The sequence below is a fragment of the Oryzias latipes genome, chromosome 16, assembly GCF_002234675.1.
Source record: "Oryzias latipes chromosome 16, ASM223467v1".
In the NCBI taxonomy this organism is placed as follows: domain Eukaryota; kingdom Metazoa; phylum Chordata; class Actinopteri; order Beloniformes; family Adrianichthyidae; genus Oryzias; species Oryzias latipes.
The window spans coordinates 6,901,356-6,923,406 of NC_019874.2; the positions used below are offsets into that span (position 1 = coordinate 6,901,356).

A 22,051-nucleotide genomic window follows, 5' to 3' on the forward strand; every position below is an offset into this window, starting at 1 on the left:
AGAAGCCGCTGTAAACGAAATGAAAAGATTAGTTCCTCTGATCAAAATCACAGTGATTTGTACTTCTGAATAAGATGTTTCTGTTCACATGATTTACATTTAGAAGTGAATGTATTAATGAATAGTATGTTACATTTGACGTGAACCCAGATTTAATCTTGATGCCAGTTTGTTTTTTTCAGACAGACTTTTCTCCCCATCTTGTTTCTGGTTTTCAAACACATAATTTAGAGTAATTTTAGTAAAGATATATTTAGATGTATTTGTGTCCTATGTGAAGAAATGAGAAGTATCCTATTTTTTAAAAAAATCATTAAAGTTCATTTAAATTTAATGTCTTTATAAAGGTTCAACAGATCCAGGCTAAATGGTTGCCCTCACTTATTTACACCCCACCAAATCTGGCCTCTTTGCCAGACATTTGGAACCCCCCTGGTTAATCAAAAAGGAAAGGTGCAGGTGGAGCAGTGGTTGGCCCTCTCGCCTCACAAGGCTCTGGTTCAAACCCCAGCTGGGTTCTTTCTGTGAAGAGATTGCATGTTCTCCTTGTGCGTGTGTGGCTTTCTCCCACAGTCCAAAGACAAGCTTTAAAGGTTAAGTGGTGATTTGAAAACACCCCTTGGTGTGAATGTGTGAGTTTGTGGCCCTGCAACAGACTGGTGTCTGGTTCAGTGTGAACCCTGGCCTCACCCAGCAGTAGCTGGTTGGCTCCAGCAGTCCTATGAACCCAAAAGGTATTCAGCAGGTTCTGAAGATAGAGGAATGGATTGATGAATAAGACAAAGCAAATAAACTGAATACTATGGCGGACGTTAATGAAACTAAGATGGCAATGGCCGATGTTGTTTTTCATGAGCAGGTCTGCAGACTGTAGGGCTTTGTGCACATCATCCCACTGCAGCTGGATCCACACATACAAGCACTACTGTCCACTCTAAGTCACTGAATGGAAGACTTTGAATTTTCAGCATGAATGTAGCAAACTACCTCCTGCAAAAACAGCAGAATGAAAAACAATAAAGTGTTGCAGACTGAATAAAGAGCTCAAAGTGGAAACATGCTGATGCATTCAGCGCATTTTTATTCACTTAACTCCACTTCTGTCTGAAAAGTTTAGGGGAAAAAAACGATTGCATTCAGTTTTTGTTTCTGAAACGCAGCTTTTAGAGCTCCTGTTCTCTTTAATCTCTACATTTCCTAACAGTTTCTTTCCCCTCATCGGGTCAAAAACTTGACTTGAAACAAAACATTTTAAGCAGAACAAGCGTCTGTAATCTGCCTTTGAGACAGCTGAGGCTTGTAAAAACAGTTGTCTTCTGTCTGCGCTGCTGTTTGCAGGTGTTTTGCTGCAGTTGCTTCAGTCAAACCTCACACATCATTCATTCAGATGGATTTAATAAAGGCCAGCTGTGAGATATGAATGCTCCTGCACGCACCGGCGATGGCCTTTGGTAATCCAGATAGCTCACAGCGGAAATATCACACAGTTAACCTCTTCTATATGTGACCAAACAGATAAGACAAACAGGAAATGCAGGAAACAGGCTTGTATCCCCCTGCCAAACTATCACAAATGTGATTTGATTTCTTGTACATTTTGAATGACTCCTGCATGTGTGCCACAGCGATTAGATTTCCTTTTTCGCTTTCTTGTGAATAAAAACATTTTTTGAAAATAAGATAAAACAGCTAACAGGAGCAGCACGGCCTGAGAATAAACTGCAAGAGATTAGGGAGAAATGAGAGTGGAGGGTAGCCAGAAATGTCAAAACAATAAGTTGTTATTTGGGCTCATATTTTGCTCCGCTAGCTGTTTTCAGTGGGTGTCCGGTTGAATATCTGTTATTTTGGAGAGATGCCATGCAAGTAGCAGAAAACAGTAAGTTTGTGCTGAATGTCAGAGCGGTGGTGGAGGACTGAGCCTCCAGACATAGCAAGAACAGCCAGGATGGTGTCAGACTGACCTGGCACTCTGTTTTGTTCTTGCTCTCTGGGTGCTGGCGGTGCGTGTGGCCTCGGGATAGATTTTCCTCATGAGAAAAATTATAATAACAAAATGCTTAAGCTATTCAGTCTAAAGGACAACTACAAACTATGTTATTCTCAATGTAAAGGGCATCCCATAGCTAAAAAGACGCATATGTAATATGTACGCATATGTAAGCTCAAAAAACATCGTTACAAAAATGCATAATCAGTTTCTACTTTTTGAGAACAGATTGTTGTGATGCTTTCATTTACGTTTAATACATTTAGGAATCAACGTAAAATTTGGCTTAAATGCAAACAACAATGCAGACACTCTTGAAGAGGCCGTGTCCTGTTTCCTACGATGCATTAAACTGCACATGCAAATATTGTATGTCAGTGTTAGATGCATATCATCACATTAGGACTATTTTAATGGTTTAATTGTTGTAGATAAATTATCAATCCACATGTAGGTTTTTGATAAAATGTGTAAAGACTCCATTTAACCTTCACATTTTTACTGCTAATTAACATTCAAAGGGTAGATGAAATTAGGTTTCCGGGTGTAATAATTGATGACAATGTTTGTTGGAAACCTCACATTAGTAGTATTAAAACAAAAATAGCCAAAGGATTTGCTATTTTACACAAGCTGACATGATCCCTAAATCATAAAGCATTTGTCTACTTTACTTTACATTTACTGCACAACTCTCTGATCGGTACATGAAGTAAATATAGAGACCCATCAAGACCACTATTCAGGTTACCCCTCAATTTACACGTTAAATTCAATTACAAAGTGATTTTACCTTAAAGGACATGAAGTATTCAGAAAACATAGATTTAGAACAAAGGTGTCGGAGAGGTCTATTTTAGTATACGGACCTAAAGTATGGAATACATTAGACAAAGAAGCTAAAAACACAAAATCAATTGCTGCCTTCAAACAAGTCTTATTAAAAAGGAGATGCTCATTTTTTTCATGAATTGTATTGATGTTTTATATTGTTATTAAAAAAAAATGTTTTTCAAAAAAGATGTTTACATACCTCGGATTTTGCAGGGAAATGATTGAATGAGTGAAGACATAAATGAATGATAGCAGCATTCACTGCTGGCCTGACTCAAAAACTGATATTTATCATCTGTTTGGTTATTGCAATGAATTCCCTGCATGTCTCCACTGACCAGCTATCTAAACAATGCTCTCTGCTGAGCTTCTGCTTTGTCTGCACTGGACAGCTGGATCCTACAATCGGCCTTTGTTCCCTCTAAAGCCAGGACAAACACGTGGTAGAGAGCTTGGAATCATGGCAAAACTACGTTTTTTAACTTCTCATATATTTTACTCTTATTTAGTTAAAACTGATCATTTGTTTATGTCTTTAGTCAAAGTCAAAGTAAACTTTATTGTCAATCTCTATAATGTTTTCACATACATAGAAAATGAAATTCCGTTTCTCTGCAAACTCCAGTCTAAATGGGGAATCTAACTTCAGCTTGTAAAACCTAAAATGAGAAGTTTCAATCAGTTCAAAACAAGTCATACTGTAAGTGTTTATCAAAACTGTTAACAGTTGAAGGATTCAAACCATCCCTTTTTAAAGTCAGCAAGGCAACAAACAGGACATTTCAGATCAATATGTGTCAGTAAAGGCAACTCTTCTACGTACCATCAGCCTTTTCTTATTGTTCATGACCTGGGCTTGACTGACGGGCCAAAGACATGTGTGGAGGACTAAACTTTCTGATTCCACAGTCCAGTTTCTTCATTTGTTTGTTACTGACCTCCAGCTTCCACTAGTGATCTGGACGACAATGTTCTGTCATGCCGGCCACACAGGTTCAAGACAACTCTGCGTTATACAATGCCCTCTACAGGCAGGTCCTGATACTGCTACTATTGCTTTTTCCAGAACAATAAAGAGCAACATTTATTCAAGCACCCCTGCACCTCATTTCTAGACATTTTTAGATGATATTTAAACTCTATGCATTATTTAAGTATAACAGAATGTCAATAATAAATATTGATATGTTTACAAATTAATACTCAATAATAATTTCAGAAAAAAACTCTTATTAAACACTTTTGACTTTTAAACAATTGAAACCGGTGATGTTAATACAAAAAAGGGGAAGAGAAGAACTAAAAAAAAAGAATAAATTTTTTTCCTCAAAACATTAAAATTACCTTCAGGGTTGCACCTATGCAGAACTGACAGTTTTTGTTGTTGTTGATCATTTCTTGCCCTGTAAAGCTTCATTCTTGCTTGTTTTATGTGAACTAAATACTATTTGTTCAGCCCCATGATACAGATACATTCTTTAAAAATTGTGATCCCACATTAAAACAAAAAACAAACACAAAATCACGTGACACCATCTTTTCTACTTGTTGATTTTAAATGTAATATATATACTACAAATATGGTTGTATCAATATTCGTTTATTTTTTCCAACTCAAACATGATCATACTAAGTTAGACGTGACTCAAACGGTTTATAGACAACAGTCAGACAATAACTGGCAGCTTGAGGAGTTGTGGGCAGGATTTGCGCGAGACGATTGTCCCTCGTAATTTTCCGTAGGTCTTCCCGGAAGTCTTTAGGAGCTCTTCATTCATTTCACTCTGAACAGTTTATTCTCGGCTTAATTTAAAAATGCGCCGGAGAGTCGAAGCACGGCCCGCATGCAGCAGACCAGAAGCCACGAAAAAGGTGAGGCATCGCGGACGGTCCCGCTCGTTTGTCATCTAAATGTACGCCAGCGTCAGTTAATATGTGCTCGTCGTCACGTTTTAGGACCCAGAGGAGAAGCAGCACAGACAACCCGAAGCCACACGCGGCCGGACTTACAGCTCTGTGCTGCTGAACTTTGGGAAATGTGTGCTCCTCCTCATCATCATCCCGCCTTTCCTCAACTATGCATCCCTGCAGAGAGAAGAACAGATGCTGCTGCCCCAAGGTTGTCCTGCAACAAAGCAGCTTCCCACCTGTTTCAAAGGGTGTTCTAGATACATAAAATCCAGAAAAACAAGTCATTGATCATGACATTTATGAAGTTCCGATGCTTATTAGTGCTGTCTTTCCTTTTGCGTCTAGGTGGGCAGGTTGTGGATGTGGGCTTGGGTCAGAAAATGCATCTTTTGTGTAAAGGACGAGGAAAACCTGTTGGTAAGAATCTCCATTCACTATCACATCATTTGTGTCTGAAACTAGAACTTTAAAAAGTGGTTTTCTGTAAAAGTGGTTCTAGATGCTCCAGCTGGAATGTCTTCAGATACTTGGCTTCATGTCCAGGAAAGTGTTTCTTCAGTCACACAGGTAAGAAGCAGAAAGGCTTTTCTGCAGGTGAGTGTCAGCTGGACGGTCTCTTCTTCTAGGTCAGGGGTCGGCAACCTGAACGTCTCAAAGAGCCATTTGGATCAGTTTCCCACAGAAATGAAAGCACAGGGAGCCGCAACACTAGAGGTATTAGAAAAACTCGTTCATTTGGTGATACTTGTATTGATTCAAAATGCTGTCAGGATATTTATTTAATTACTTATGAGCGTGATGTTCCCCAGTGACGTGCAGTGAGGTTGATGGCTGGTGAGGCTCCGACTCCTCTGGACTCAGATTTACAATGGCAAGAATTGAATATTTCACCATTCATCCAACAGCAGCTAACAGCATAAAAGATGCACACAAGAACATATTTGTCCTACAGAGAATATTTCTTTGATAGACATGGATAGAACACTCCTCTTGTGTATGAATTATTCATATATACTGTAAACAAATGAAAGTATACAGGTGTGTTCAGCACACATTTGACCCTCAGTAACTATTTCTGGTATTTTTTTTGTTTTCTGGAAAACTAACCAAAAAAATAATTCTTTTAGGCCTAAAATTTAGTTTTCAAATTCTCCGGAGCCGCAGGTTACCGACCCCTAATCTAGATGTTTGCCACAGAATCCTGGACATGACTTTCAAAAAAAAAAATTACTAAATAGTTACCTCAAATTAAAAATTTACCGCCACACATTTATATTTTATGATCACATTTTGGCACAAATTAGTAAGAGTGCAAAGATTAGTTATAACAACAATTGGATTCATATCACAGTTTGTAGATGCTGATCCAATTCGTTTTGATTCACTGACCTAAAATGGATCCAGGACACCTTTATACAAAACTTCAACCAGTGAGACTCAGAGAGAAATTCCTGCTACTGAACTTTTCCAGATTCTTGGATTTCTTCAAGATAGTCAAGTGTAAATAAAATGTGTCCAAATAAACAAGTAATCAAGAATGAATGTCAAATCCATTTACATTTTAGTTTCCTAAAGTTCAGTCCACCGTTGTTTTTCCACATCCAAAGAATCCAAAGGGAACATTCTTAGAACATTCTAGCACACTGGATGGTCACATGACTTTACTAAATTCAAAGTGTTTCCACACATTGGACTAGAATGATGGTTGATCAGTTTTTGCTGATGTCATCACATGCGTGTGATGGTCGTTTTTACAGTATAGTAAAATAAACCTACTGTGTCTCCATCCAAATAGTATTTTCCAAGATCGATTATAATTGATTTATTTCATTTTGAAAGGATTTCATGATGGGGTTGATTGGATTTAAGTAACATCTTGCCTCAGACAGATCAATCTGGTTTGAGCAATCAATGAATTGTTCCACTTCAACAAATTTGTAATGTGTGGGAACAATTTAGCGTTTTATTTTTGTGTCCACAATCTATCATTTTGTGGACACAAATGAGTAATTTCAACATAAATAAATGATTTTTTTTCCCACAGATAAACAATTTGCAGCAATTAATTACTATTTTCTGTGCACAGATTGCATTTTTGTGGCCACAATATATTTGTAACCCGTGTGCTATCCTATGGGTCCAGATGACCCGATCCTTACTTTGACGTGTTCTCCCTACCATGACAAAGGTGGATAAAGGTGGAAAGATTTCATGTAATCCATGGACACCAGTGAAGATCACAAATCATTGAAGAAAAAAGGTTCAGAGCACTGTCTAGTGGGTCTAGATGACCCCACTAGACAATGTTAAAGTGCCTAGGATAGCACAAGGGTTAAATGGGTACAAATTAGAATTTTGTGGGCGCAAATTACTACTAATAATAAGATACTAATAAAATACTAATTTGTGGCCATTTAATACTATATTATGGCCACAAAAATGCTATCTGTGCACAGAAAATACTAATTTATTGCTGCAAATTGATAATTTGTGGGAAAAATTCATTAATTTATGTTGAATGTCATGACCAGGGCTCTGTAGTCTTTGTAGTTCTGCCTCAATGTCATGAGGGTTGAGTTTAACAGAACAGACTGAGTCCCTCCAAGGCCTTAGGCTTCTCAAAATGCTTCTGTGTTTTCCACCGACAGACTCTCGTGTGCGAGGACTGATGTTTGTGCTGTTCTTGATCAGGTTTGCACCTATGACAGAGTGGGTCTGGGCTTCAGCAAGCGGGCCTTTCCTAATGAAACCACGGGAACCGAGAAGGTCTGGGGACTGTCCACCACAGGACGGTGGGTATTTTTACTTAGCTGCCGGCCAAAATCGGGGCTTCCATCAAACTCCTTAGGAACTTTAAACAAAGTCAATACTGTCAGAACAATGCTGTTCCATTAAGAGGTTATTTCTTGCAGTCATTTGGTTTTTAATCCGATGAATAATCTGAGTCAGAGGATGAAAACTATATTTTAAAATAAAATAAGAAAAAAGCTGCATGGATTTTTGTTTAGCGTCTGAGTCCTGCAAAATACTTGAAGAAAACAGAGGAACAGATGTCCGCCTTTATAGTTTAAAACTTATAGAAGCAGGCAAACAAAAATACAAATATTGCTCAAAGGGCCGTATTATCAGGTAATGAAAAAACATTTTCAGTTAACTGTTCAATTTATAGTCTTTTTGACTAAAACAAGGCTTTTACTGTTTTACTGTAAAGAAACAGAGATGAATGTTGATAACATTTTACAGTTAGACTTATTTGTAATCATTAGTGTTGACCTCTATCTGATATTTAAACATTTGATTTCCTTTTTATTATTTATATAACATGTTTTGGAGAAAATGATACAAGTTTTAGAGCCGAATGAAGGCTGTTTTTTCTCTGCCACACATCACTGCTGCTTTAAAAGCAAACAGGAAATTAGTGCTGTGTTTGGTTAACCTTTTTTACAAAATTGCAGAGCTTAAATCAATGTAATTTGTTACCTCTCACCCTAGTTTTAATGGTTCTTCTTCAGTTTCTATCCTTCCTTCAAAATAGTTTCAGTTCTGTCATTTATGTTTCAAATCTTCTGGCCATAAATAGAAGCCTGAAAAACATTAAATCATCTATTAAATATGAAGCGGTCGGTGTTTAAGGTAGTTATTCTTAAGGCTTTATTGAAATATTTAGGAGCAGAGTTGCTAACTGACACATTGTAATGGATGGAGATGTTTCCTTCTCCACAGGTATAGTGACTGGGATTTTTTTCTGATGGCCAAAAACCTCCATTCTGTCCACACATCACCGTGAAAGCAGAACAGTTTCTCTGAGACGGCTAACTCACAGTGGATCCTGGATCGCTGTGATATTTTGAAGCTGCTCACCTGCTTCACTTCTCATCATAGGTGTCTCACTAACAGCAGAGCTAGTTGTTTTCGGTCAGCTTTGTACAGAAAACCGAGATTTTTAGGGCCAGGACTCCCTGGAGGTGATTAAACCGTAATGAACTGATGTTGGTTTAAGAGACCTTAGAATCACAGGCAGATATTCATGTTTTGCTGAAACCGTTGACGTCGGTGGATGAAAATGACCACAGAAATTCTTGACCTTACACGTTTAAAGACCCACTCCGATGAAATTCAGTTTTTGGTGTTTTTAACAAGTTCTTGTGACATTTTTGCGATGGAGAACATCCGTACAGAAAAGTTCGTCTGAGTATTTCTTTCTTCAAATTGTTGTGAATCAGGAGCGGGGGAAAAAATTCAGTTTGAAACGTATCTTAATTGTGACGTAGAAAATATGCTGGGCGTGTCACAAGCTCTCTAATTTAAACTAAGCGTTCTTTTTAACTACCGGTACACTAGTTTTGGTGAAGTATTTGTTCACACACAGCTGCTAAAACACGTATGAACTTTTTGCTAGAAAGTGGTTTTAAAGTTCTGTTCAGGGACAAGAGAAGGACTTGTTTCTCTGTCTGGCCGTGCTTTTTTCTCCGCCTCCCTCCGGTAACTGCAAGTCTTAATCCTGGAAAAAGAAAAACCACACCATATCTGTCATCCTCTGCTGAAGACATCTCTGAGCCTGGACCGCTTTATGATTGGGCTGTAATCCCTCCGTCTCAGACACAAGACATTTGCAGCATCTTAAATCTGCCTAAGGGGTGAGCAGGTGTGGTTCGCTGACGGTCAGCAGTCTGGATATCTTGGCGCTTGGCCCAGAAAACAGCGGGCTTGCCAGGTTGAGATGAAAGTAATCAATTCCCCCGACTGTAATATCTGCAGGAGTTTGACGGCTGCCCAGCCTTAACCTTGCATGTCCGGCGAATGTTTCAATTCCAGCGATTGGGTTTGATTCAAAGCCCTCCTCTGGCTTTCATGAAATGATGATGATAAACGTTTGCTTCTGATGAGGACGAGCCAACAGGCTCCTCTCCCTGTGCGGGTGTTTGTTTTTTCTGTGGTTATTTGAAGCGATGACTCTTGAGTGGTTTCACTTGTCAACAGTGTTAATGAGCATCTTTGGTGCAGTGAGGCTCATGCTGCCCCCATGGCTTGATGTATGACCCTGGCCTGGTTTGGAGCTGATGAGTGCTGCTGCTTTGCAGGATGGTGGATGATCTGCAGCGGCTCCTGCGGGCGGCAAACATATCCATGCCGTTCATCCTGGTTGGCTCCGAGCTCGGCGCCCTCAACAGCCGCTTCTACGCCCACATCCACGATGTGTAAGTGTCACACAGTGGAAGACAGCAGAGTGTTTTTCCATGGAAGGTTTTTCTTCCCAGAGATGAGTGGAATCATTGTGGGAAAAAGAAAAGCTGCAAATGAAGACACATGGGAACATTTTTGTCTTTACTACATGAACTGAAGTTGAGTTGTTCATTCAATTTTATTAAAGCTGTTTAGCTAACTCACAGGGCTGCGATTCTATAAAATTATAAAGAGTGGGAACATCTTCAGCATTAACTGATGCAGCATCGTGGTGATTCCAGCATAAAATATTGTGCTTTAGACCAGTTTGGTTCCGGCATCTCATCACCTTTTCCTCATTCAAGATAACAGAGCTCTTTAATTCTCACCTCCTGTGCCCTGCCCTCCCTCCTGGTGCCTTTTTAGCCTGGTGGAAAAGAACTGGGACAAGAACGAGCTCCTACATTTCCGGGAGTTTCGCATTAATCTCGTTCTACTCCTTCTCCAGTTGCAGGAGAAACCCCTTTAACTTTGACCTTGGTGTTTGCAGGATTGACCCATCAGGCTGCTGTGTTCAATACCGGAGTTAACAAATCTGCCACGACAGCCGTTATCCGCTGTGCCTCTGGCAAAACTCACACCGCAGCTTCTCGCGGGGGACACCAAGATTCGAAAAAGTTTCTATGTGTAGTTGGTAAACAAAGAAAAACCTGCAAAACTTTTCCACATCTTTGCTTCATGTGGCTTTCTTTTTTTTTTTTTTCGTTTCCTGTAATTTTCTAAATCTTGTTGGCAAACAATCATTCAGTCAGACGTAACAGGATCACTGCTGCCCAGTAATGCAGAGACTGATTCTTCACAGGGTGAAAACGTGACGTTATCAAAACTCCTACAAAAATATTACAGAGGTTTTTCCAATGTTCTTCTGAAAAGCAGCCTATAGCAAGTATATCTGCAAATAACAAGAGAATACAGATAATCCTGCTCTGAAGTGAGACTGATTAAAGTCAAACGTTAACATGATTTGTTAAAACAGACTCGTGTTTTAAAACGTATTTTCACAGTACAACTAAAAAAAACAACAAATTGGTATGAATTTTAAATCTAAAATGCCAGAAATCATAAACAAATAAACAAAATCTGCCCAAAATAAGTGAATAAGTACCTCCAAGCGCCCCCTCCTGTCCTGTCTGCACCTGACTCAGAGACAGCTCAGTGATTAGCATAAAAAATGACCAGCATGAAAGATGTATTGTGTTAAGACAGAAAATGAATTAGTGTTGATAATGCTCTCACGCATGAAGGTGTTTCCTGTGGATCTGATGAGTATGAAAACATGTACAGAAACACAGCGAGGACATCTGTCTGGTACTCTTGTCCATGTCTGGAGGAGGAGGAGGGCAGCAAATGAGGAGGTGGTACTTAATCTGAATGGTTGTGCTTCCTCTCGGTCTTCAGGCAAGTGTCCGACCTTGTGCTGATCGATCCCATCCCAGAGGAGGTCTTTGAGGAGCAGCAGTGGAACGAGTACTGGTGAGTTTCAGAGCATGTGGGAGGAGGAGGAGGAGTGCAGGTGAAGAAGGTTAGGAGAAAAAAAATAAAGGAGAGAATCACTGACGAAAAAGTGGGATGCAGAGGAAAAGTGAAACGAGATGAGAGAGCATGACGATCGGAGCTCTGATTGATGAAGAAGAGCAGATCAAAAGTAATTTTGTAGACGATGATGAGGAGAGGGGACATGGAGACATGAGGCCAAACTACCAGTCCTATGTTGTTGGCTGAAACACTGAGAGCGGATAAATATGTTTTGCTGTATGGGGATCATTTCCATCAACAACACTAAAAAGCATATTGCAGTGTTCTTCATCGGATGAAACAGGATGAAGAAAACAGGCGGGTACGAGTCCCAGAAAGTTAAAGAATCATTTTGTGTGTCATGTCATAGATTGTTGGGCGTTCAGTGTGCAGTAGATCCAGTGTAGTAAAGCAAAGCGCTCCTACAGGACTAAAGGAAGGCTCACAGATCAATAACCTCGATTCAGTCTCTGGTTTTAACAAACACAAAATGAGAAACATGAGCAGAATCCCAATCCTGGAAGAATGGTCATCTTCCTTGATCAGTTTGGGAGTTAGAGGTCAAGAGACACAAAAAAAACCCACCTGGTCAGGTAATTCTGCTGCAAAATAATGAAGAGACTCATACTAAAACATCTCAGCAGAATATGTGGAGAGGAGCATCACAGAGGTCATCAGCTGGGGGAGTGAAAGGTTGTCTTGACTACTTTCATTAAGGATCCGACACCTGAGGATGTGCAGCTGTTTGTGGGAAGCTCAGCGGTGCTGCTCTGATGATCAGCTGCTTGTTTTTACTAAAATAATGCCAGGATTTCAGTAAACATAAAAAAAAAAATGTATGTTTCAGTCGATGGAAGACAAAAAAACCCAGCACTACATGAATCGAGCTGTTTTCCCTGATCTAGACTGAACTGTGGTTCACGTTGTAATTCACAGAGGAATGAAAGGCAAAGGTGGATGAACAGGTGGGTGAGTCCACTGACTGAAGGCTCGTTATGACCGTGTGATGTGAAAAAAAAAAAAAAAAACAGAACATCATCAGGCTAAAAACATTCTGGTTATTTGTCTACAGTGAATTCATTTAATTTTTCATTTTTAACAGATGCTTAACATAGTTTTGTGTTAAATGTATGAGCTGGAGGTGTGCCTCATCTGCTCTAACTGTATCTGCACTAACATCAGAGCTGACAGACATCAAACCCTGTTACTCAGCACACATGGGAAAGGCTCGCTAGTCAATGGGTCTTTGCTGAAGCGCCTTGAGATCATCTCTGTTGTTAACTGGGGTTTTATTACAAACTGCATTGTTTGTCTTGTGTTCTAATTGAGATCTAACATTTAAATAAACAATAATAAAGTTGAAGTTTATTTTTTTATTATATTTTTTAGGCCAGCTTTGAGAGAAGGTTTGTACTGAGGTCTTTGTAACATCTTATCATTTTCCCAAAGATCCACTCCGATCATCTTTGATATATTGTAAAAGTGTTCCCAGTGGTCTTTTAATTATGATTATGTCTTCAGTCTCAGAAAATAAAAAAAACCATAAATTATTAAAATTAGTGTATGGGGTGCCTCCTCATCCAGAAGGTGTCACATGGCCATCTGAGAGACTTCATCTCTCCAGCGAGTCCTGGTCGTGCCATGTGGGGTAACCCCAGCTGTCTACCACTTCACTAGGTAGAGGTTCAGGTGGGTTATGACCAGATGCAACCACAGGTCAAAAATGCCTTTTAGTCTTGCAAAGCTAAGTAATGTCATCCACCTGTACTTGTGGTCTAGGACTTCTTGGCACTGAGAAGCTGGTTGGAGGAACAAAGCACACTCCATCATCGTAGCTTAGTCTGTTTGGTTCAGTTTAGCCATTACCTATTGAATGCTATGACTTCATGTGTTTTATAATTTCACGTTCATTATACATTTACCGGTATGAAGCCCATTGAGACAATTATGGTTGTAATATTAGGCTATGTAAATGAAATTTAATTGAATCGTGCATGTTTGCCTGACATATGCATGACACCAAACAACAAGACAATCCGTACAAGTTCATCTATATTAGTCAGTGCCTTCAACCCACCTATATGCAAGTCAAATAATATTTTTTATACTAGGAAGCCAGTAAGAGAGGGAAGATTTATTTTTTCCTTAGTTTTCATCAGAACCATGTTTGCAGGAATCAATCTTTTGGTAGAGTCCGGGTCAATCTGATGCTGAATCACATGAAAACAATGTTAAAATAAGTTTATTGTAACTGTTCTGAGACTGCCAGCTTTTCATTTAGCTGAAATCGTGTAGGCAGAAGAAACAACACTGCTTAAATCTGCACTTCTGTCGTTGTCACATCACATATTTCATAGAGAATTAATTATCACGCTAAACCAAATGTGTTCTTATTAAAAGTTAATGAGAGAGGCCGTGTCTGTTATACAAGACTAGGAATGATCAGTAACAAGTACAAGTAACAAACACAAAGATCATTGACACGTACACTGCGCCATGTGAAGTCATTAATCAGGAGTTCCCAGAGAATACACTTTGGTTAGTTAGCTTGTGTTTAGGATCTGTCCATGGAGTTGGCACATGAGGAAGGCTGTGCATTCTGATTAGACACCCCCCTCTCATGGTCAGACACGGGGACGTCAGGTTTGTCAGTGATTCTGGATTCAGACAAGAGTTTTACACAGAACCTCAATGGCTTACAGCTTTCTTTCAGGTGAACTTTTGCTGCAGATCTTTTCTACTTTCTGAACTGGTGGCGCTGTGTAACTTTCTTCAACATCAGCCCACAGATCAAACAAACTAGTACAGAAGCTACACCTGTGTGAATGTACGTTTGAAAGGATGTGCATTTACACGTTTACATAGACTTTTCAATTGAAACGATTGCTTGATCGTGCATTGCTGAGGAGGGTGTGATCTAACCTGAGGCTTGCATGTTCAATTATCTGAAGACTGGAAGTGTGACAAAGTGGGTAAGGTTCGTCTCATTTGTCCACATTTTTACTTTTCGTTCGTTCGTTTGTTTGTTCATTCATCTTCTAAACCGTTTGTTCCCTTTCGGGTTCACGGGGCTGCCGGAGCCTACTGCTGTCACTTGCGGGCGAAGGCAGGGGACCCCCTTGACAGGTCACCAGTCTGTCGCAGGGCCACAATCACACGCCCATGCACACTTACATTCTCACCTATGGACAATTTAGAGTAACCAATTAACCTATGAAGCATCTTTGTGGATGGTAGGCGGAGTCCCTGGAGAAAACCCACGCATGCACGGTCCCAGCTTGAAGTTGAACCGGGGGCCTTCCGCTGTGAGGCAAGAGCGCTAACCACTGTTCCACTGTGCAGCCCATTTTGAAATTTCTTTGTTAAAAATGCATTATAATCATTTCATTCATAAAATGTTTGCCAACATTTTCTTTTCTGGTTTTGTTTGCGTTTTTACATTACATACATCGAATTCGCAATGTCTTTATTATTTGAGGCTTAAACAGAACACACTTGACTATTAAGTAACGCTTTGTTTTTATTCTGCTCGAGAAAGATGACCTGCTTTATGTATTTTCTCACTTACCTGGTTCCCTGGTAAAGGATGAAGCACAACCCACTTCCTGTATTTACAGAGAGCAGTGATGATGTCACTAGGGCTGTAGCAAGTATGAAGGTGTTGTGAGGTTGTTTATTTCGTTTTGTTTGACTGTTTCTTGCATGATATTAATTTCTGGAATGATTTCGGTACATTGTCCGTGGAGTGAATTAAGATTGTTTGCTTCTAGTTAATTTGTTTGGTTTGTAAATATTTGAATAATCCGGTGATAATCTAGAGGATGAGTTAACCCTTGGTTTAAATCATTTCCTTGTTTATCACTTTGAATTATAAGCCCTTCTGGCACCAGTATGGTTCTGATTCTGACTGAGAAAAAAACACAAGACACAATGAAAAGCAGCAGCAGATTAGCTTTGCTTGGGTCTAACAGAGGAATTACAGTGGTCTAACATGATAATGGAGGCATGTCCTGGAGGGTGTTAGTGTCTGTGGACCAATATTAGCTCACAGCTTATGTAAGTGTGAGTCAAGCTAGATAAGAAATGGATCTTTTAAAATGGCCTAATTTGTACGTGACTCAAAGTGGAGCAGCACCATTTATCAGGGGTATGTGTCCAATTATTCTCTGATTAATAGGCATTCGTTTAGCGAAGTACATGACAGTGCAGCCACAATCCAATTACTGTGTGGAAAGACGATGCAGAAATGAAATGAACCAAAGTCTGCCGTTAAGTCTGTTAAAAACAATGTCATCATTTGCCCTTGCTCTACAGATGTAAGATTGGATAGGCCAAATGTGCAGCACATCAGCCTTCATTGCAACCTACCTGCTCCATTATCCGTCTTCACTGCGGGTTTCCCTCTTTTTTTTCTGAAGGTGCATGCGTTTCATCAGCCTTCTCAGGTGTGCGCTTATTAGCTGCAGAGAGTCTCCAAGCATTTGATGCACAATAATGCACAAAGGAGTATGGGTGCACCTGAGCGGGATTGTAGCGAGGCTGTATCAGCTTTTACACGGGGACTGAGGATTTACACATCAAAGATGAGCTTGTTAGCTCAGGCTCACTGCCAAAATGAGTTCTGTTAAATCCAACCGTCTGAATCAGTACCATCTCCTGGGCGGGGAGGATGTGTCCGCGTGGATGTTGGGCTGTTATGCTTGTGCCTCTTCGTTCAAAGAGGTCTGCCGCCTTTTCTGCAGACCTTGCTGCTCATTCTTCTTAACAGCGGACATAATGCTGCCGATGATAAATCAGTCTGTTGGTGCAGTGAGTGTTAGAGAGGTGATGCTGCACGAAAACGTTTTGATGATAGTCGGGGTTGAGGTCATGTTTTTGCTTCAGCTGAGGATCCAGAGCTGCGCTCCTGCTCAGAGGTCTAAAAGCTCATCACTTTGAAACTCTCCACCATGACTGGGGCCACATGTGGCTTTGCGTCCACGGTCTTCTGTTCCTAAAAAGCCTGCTTTACTGACCATATACCGTATTTTCCGGACTATAAGTCGCACCGGAGTATAAGTCGCACCAGCCCAAAAATGCATTATAAAGTAGAAAAAAACACAGATAAGTCGCACTGGACTATAAGTCGCATTTTAACTTTCACAACCTTATATGACACAATCATAGCAGACTGTTTATCTAATAATTTCACAGTAATTTTTTCTCAAACTTATTTATTTATTCATTTCATGAAGCATCATTGGCTAACTAATACTCTGTTTTCATCCTGTATTTGTAGAAACAGTTTTCACTTTTATTGTATTTCTGAATCTATGAAATCATTGGAAAATAGAATATTGTGTTCTTAGCCTTCAAGATCTTACTGTAAAAAAAAGTTTGCTGATTCTCTGAGTCACTTAACATCCTCTTAACACTTAACATACCTCATACATCATATTGACCCAGGAACATCATCTCTGTTCCTCACAAATGAACATAACAGGAGGGTTAACAATGTATTTATTTCAATTTATTTCTAATATAAGTCGCTGCGGAGTATAAGTCGCACCCCTTGCCAAACTATGAAAAAAAGTGCGACTTATAGTCCGGAAAATACGGTATGTGGACATTCAGGTTCACGAAAACATTCATGATCATTAGATCTGCTTTGTTTGAGGCTTTACTTAATAAGAATTCTGTTCTGTCATTCTGTCAGTAGCTTTCTTTTAGTGAGGGTTTTCAGAGAGTAGGGGTGTGAGAAAAAAATCAATTCTGCAATATATCGCGATAGTTCATTTGGCGATACTTGTATCAATTCAAAACGCTGTCACGATATTTATTTAATTATTTCTGAGCATCCATCAGCATCTGACTCTTTGGTTTCCACTTCAGCCTCCGATCGCTTTTTAGCAGCAGAGCACACGGAGCCTCTTTGAGCAGCTCTACACCACACAAAACAACAGGAAGACCTCAGCTAGTTGCAGCTTTTTTCATTGTTATGAGACATGAACAACTTAGTTTTTACTTTGGATGGGTACCAAACCAAAACTCTGAGCCATGTTGCTGCCAGCAACATATAAAAACGCGGATTGCGGTGCTTTTTAGCGAATAGCTTCACAGTGGCTAATGCTCTTAGCATCGGCTAAAATGCTAGCCCAACTTTGGCCCAGCAAACTGGGCCAAAGTTCTGCAGAACCTCCCAGCTATAGATTCTAGTTTAGCGACCTGATGGATCAGAGTGATGTGTCCAACGCTCTGAAAGAAGGGCAACGTCGTAGCGATGACCTTTACCAGTTGACTTCCGTGTGTGTGAGAAAGTGTCGCTGCAGCGGTGCAGTGAAGACTGATATGTAAACAAAGCATCTTTGCCACATTAAAGCGTCTCCTTCATCCTGTCATGCTGCTGCATCATCATCACACTTTATTGTTTCTGCAAAGAATGAGTGTTTTTTTCCCCCCTTTATTTTTGAAGTACCATTAAGGCTCCTGTCAAAGCACTGGAGAGGCTACAGTTGGCAATAATGGAAATAAACAACACTTTATTTTCTCAATTATACTTTAGAACCTTATTGTTTGAAATGTATTTTGTTGTGTAAATCAGACAATGTTGACTCTTACCTTTCTATATTTTAAGTCACCAAAATAAAAGCACTACACATTTAACTGGGTAAAAGCAACTTATATATAAGATACAGGTGCAGTGCTAAAAAATTGTGATCATTAAATAAAGTGAATTTGACAATTTTATTGCAATGGAAGACGTATTAGAATTCAGGTAGAGTTTTTTTCTAAGTCATTTTAAAAAAAGGAAAAAAAAGAAAATTTCTTTCGGTACAATATTGGGAAACGTATCGTATACGAATTGTCACTTCATTTATAAAAATATACATTGATGACCCAAACTATTATGCTAGCACTCACTTTGGTACCCACTTCACACGTCCCAGCCTGATTTCTTTCTATTAAAATGTGATTACTGACATTCGCAAGATGGCGTCCCCTTTTGTGATTCTTTGCATGCCTGTTTAGACCTAGTCATTACTTCACTCAGCAAGACGGGCAAAAATCAATGCATGTATGTGTGTATGTTACGTGACGGCCGACCCAGTAATGTATATCGATGGCGACTGCTTTTATGCTACTGAGCAGCATCCTGCACCTTAAGCAGTGTGATTTTACGAGGAGGGGGCAGTTGTGCTCCAGTCCACCTGTTTTAATCTCTTACCTTGTCAACTAATGCAGTACTGCTGTAGTACTTGAACAGAATGCAAGCTTACAACAGTAGAACCAATGTAGTATACCATGTGCAATAAAGAGACAAACAGAGTAAATATTATTGTTCACTGATCCGTGTTAAAGATATATTTTCATTTGACTCGACACGTTTTCCACAGTTTCTGAAGTTAAAATGGCCAAATTTGTGTGTTGCGTGATCACATAGGGAGCGGAAACTCCGGGTGAGGCTCCGGAGCGCTTCGCCTCATGTCTGACTGGAGGACTCAATTTAATCAGAGACGTGCAGTCCAAGCGCTTCTTTAAGCGCGCAGAAAATGATGCCAGTGGCGCAATCCTTGCTAGCAGGGGGCAGACGTGAGCTGACAGCTACTTTGTAGCTTCACTGGTGCCGAAGAAAAATAAAAGAAGGAAGACTTTTCCAGACACCATCATGTTAGACCCAGACGTTGTCAGGTAGCAGTGATTGGTCCGAGTGGGTCTGAGTTAGGGGTGTGCCAAAATATCGATATTGTGATATATCGCGATATTTAGTCCCGTGATTCATCCTCGATGTGTCTTCATCAAGTATCGACCTTTTATTTACGCTTGGAGACCCTCTGTTACGTTATATTAGTCGTCCTTTGGTAAGACAATTCTTTGGAGGGCCCATAGGGGTCGCTCATTGCGAGATTGGCTGTCGCGGACAGACGAAGAAGAATGCACATTCAAAACAAAGATGGCGGAGGGGAAAAACAATGAAAATAGCGAGAGGAGCAAGTTAAAAGACGCGCGGGCAGCATTGAAACTGCATCACCCGGAGGTGTGTCAGAAAGCCGTGGTTGTTATTGGCCTGAAGCCTACGCAGCCCGGCGTGGATACCTTTTTCAAGGCGAAGCTACCACGGTGACCATCTTCTGCGGGAGCAGAGGCACTAACAAATGGGATTGCTAAATGTGGCTCCGTCCCTGCAGCGAGGTGGAGAACGAGGGATTTGGGTTTTTATTGAATGCATTAGAGCCAGGCTTTGACATTCCCTCTTGGAAATACTGAAACAATGATCTATGCACTGTATGGTCAGACCAGAGCTATGATTGAGATGGAAATAGCAGAAAGAGTGGCATCCCTGCCCTTAGACCCCCCCTTTTCCTCAAATCAGCGGTGGACGAGGGGCGTCTTGACGCTAAAAAGCCTGAACATGAACATATAAACATGCATCACATGCAGCTTTTCCCCAAACGTTTTGTTCACAAAGATGTTTACTTTTAGATGCACTTTAAGTTCATCATGTATTTTATCCCTGGTAATTTATTTTGAAGCAGTTTATGCCTTAAATAACCTAAAGGAAAGTTCCTAGCTACTTGATTATTTTTTTCCGGCAGAATTTTATGTTTTTTTTAGACTACATTTACATTACATGGTGTCATTATTTTTAACAAGGACACTATAATTTTTTTTTTTAGAAGTTAATACCAATGTGCCTGGCACCTACTTGACTGATTCATTTTTTATTCTGTTTACAGCAATTTTGTACTAAAAAATAGCACTGCTGTTCATGTTCACTATTTTTTGAACCAAATTTTACAGATATTTCCAAATGAAAATTGTCAACGTTTGTCAAAGACAGAGTATTACTGGTTTCAGAAATGTTTCACGAACGACTGTTATTCATTACACCAAATAGGACACAAGTTGTTCATTATCATTGTGTTCAAAAACTACAAAAGAAATGGAGAAATATTTCCAAAAAGCAGTTTTTCAAGTTCTTCTTTGATATATCATGAGTTATTAGAGGCGACATATATCGATTATCACATTATCGCCATATCGTCATAGTATCGTTATAGTGAGGAATGTATCGCAAATCGTATCGTGAGGTACCCAGTGATTCCCAGCCCTAGTCTGAGTCATCGTTTGTATTGCAAACACTCTCACCAATCAGGGGTGAGATTGCTGGAAGTCCACACGCCTACCCCTTGAAAGTAGGCGACACGAAGTCTGTCAAATGTTTTGGACGTGAGACCACCTACTTTGGAGGCATCTGATTGGTCTGTTTATAGCTTGAATAATTTGCACTACAGAAAAAAGATAATGAAAAAAACACTTTTATTTTAATTCTATTATTGACAACGTCCCTTCTTTTAGCCCATTAACCACCATCAGGGTTGTAGGTGACATGTTCTTTTTAGGATACTTTCAGGCTATAAAATGCATGAATCCTGATAGAACAATTCATTTGGAGTTCACTTGTAATATTACTGCCTTTTAAATTGACAAAAGAGCTGCATAAGCAGCAAGGGCATAACTAAAAGAGATAGATTTAAAGCATATATACAACTTATTTATTTAAAAATTCCTTTAAGTGACTCCCGATGCTGCTCAGGAACCAGATTTCAACGGCATAAGTCCCTCCTTTAAATTTTCAGCAGCTTCCTGGTTTTAAAGGAGAAGGTACCGGCAAATTCTGTTAAAGAGCAAACTTTTTTTGGATATAAACTTAACCTTGGAGAACCCAAGAACAATTTTGCTCAGATCTTTTAAAGTTAATTTGACAAATTTTCTCTGTTCATTTAGGGTAGCAGCAATTCAAATGGCAAATAAATGTGAAATGAACAGAAAATAAACCATATTTATAAATAATAAATGAAACTACTTCAAGATTTGACTCCATGGGTTTTGCTGGGTTAATATTTAACCTCTTATAAACCTTTTGCTTTTACCATTACAAAGGTCAGTGATTTATGGAAGTAAAAAGCCTCAGTTTTTTTTAGTATAACAACAAAGCATGGAGGTGTAGATATCATAGTGCATAATATTATCATAATCATTGTATTGATATTGCATCTACCTTTTGTTTACATACATCTGTCCCTTAAAACATCTAGATCATAAACATGCACATGTGAAGTCTGAAGAAATCCCAGGCAACAAATATCTGTTTTTTAGACCAGAATAAGTGCCAGCATACAGACCTTTTCCAAAAAGTTTAAATATGAAAAACAATTGTTTTCCATAATTCCCTTAAAAAAATTAAACTTCATAGGATATAGATTCAGTCCCATTTTTTTGCTCCACAGTGTTGCCAGAAATCGGGGAGTTTTGGTTCTAAATTTGCGGATAAAAATGGCTTTGGGCGAGTGTGCATAATTCGGGTGATTTTTGTGGTTGGTTCGGCGGTTTTCATTTTCTCGTGAAAATATAGTAGTGGTCTAAGTTAGGCTGGGCGACTGTTGGAGTTCCACTAAGCTTCTATGAACTGGTGTTCCATGAACGCACCATGCCGCGTGTGGGAGGAGCTACCAGCTAATGTTTTTAGCCTGATAGCCACATGGAGCGGTGTCTGTGTTTATCTCACTTACAATGCATGGCTGCACAATGCACAATGCA

At 39.6% G+C, this 22,051-nt stretch overlaps 1 protein-coding gene across 1 annotated transcript in view; it reads left to right on the forward strand.

Moving 5' to 3' along the window:
* Positions 1 to 4,512: 4,512 nt before the first annotated feature.
* Positions 4,513 to 22,051, forward strand: part of LOC101167393 — a 93,107-nt gene continuing 75,568 nt past the window's right edge. Inside the window, exons 1-7 of the mRNA XM_004077631.4 lie at positions 4,513 to 4,696; positions 4,781 to 4,943; positions 5,081 to 5,152; positions 5,226 to 5,302; positions 7,427 to 7,527; positions 9,817 to 9,933; positions 11,357 to 11,431. Of these exons, the coding sequence (XP_004077679.2) occupies positions 4,640 to 4,696; positions 4,781 to 4,943; positions 5,081 to 5,152; positions 5,226 to 5,302; positions 7,427 to 7,527; positions 9,817 to 9,933; positions 11,357 to 11,431 (662 nt within the window). The 5' untranslated portion in view covers positions 4,513 to 4,639. The remainder of the gene's footprint in view (positions 4,697 to 4,780; positions 4,944 to 5,080; positions 5,153 to 5,225; positions 5,303 to 7,426; positions 7,528 to 9,816; positions 9,934 to 11,356; positions 11,432 to 22,051) is intronic.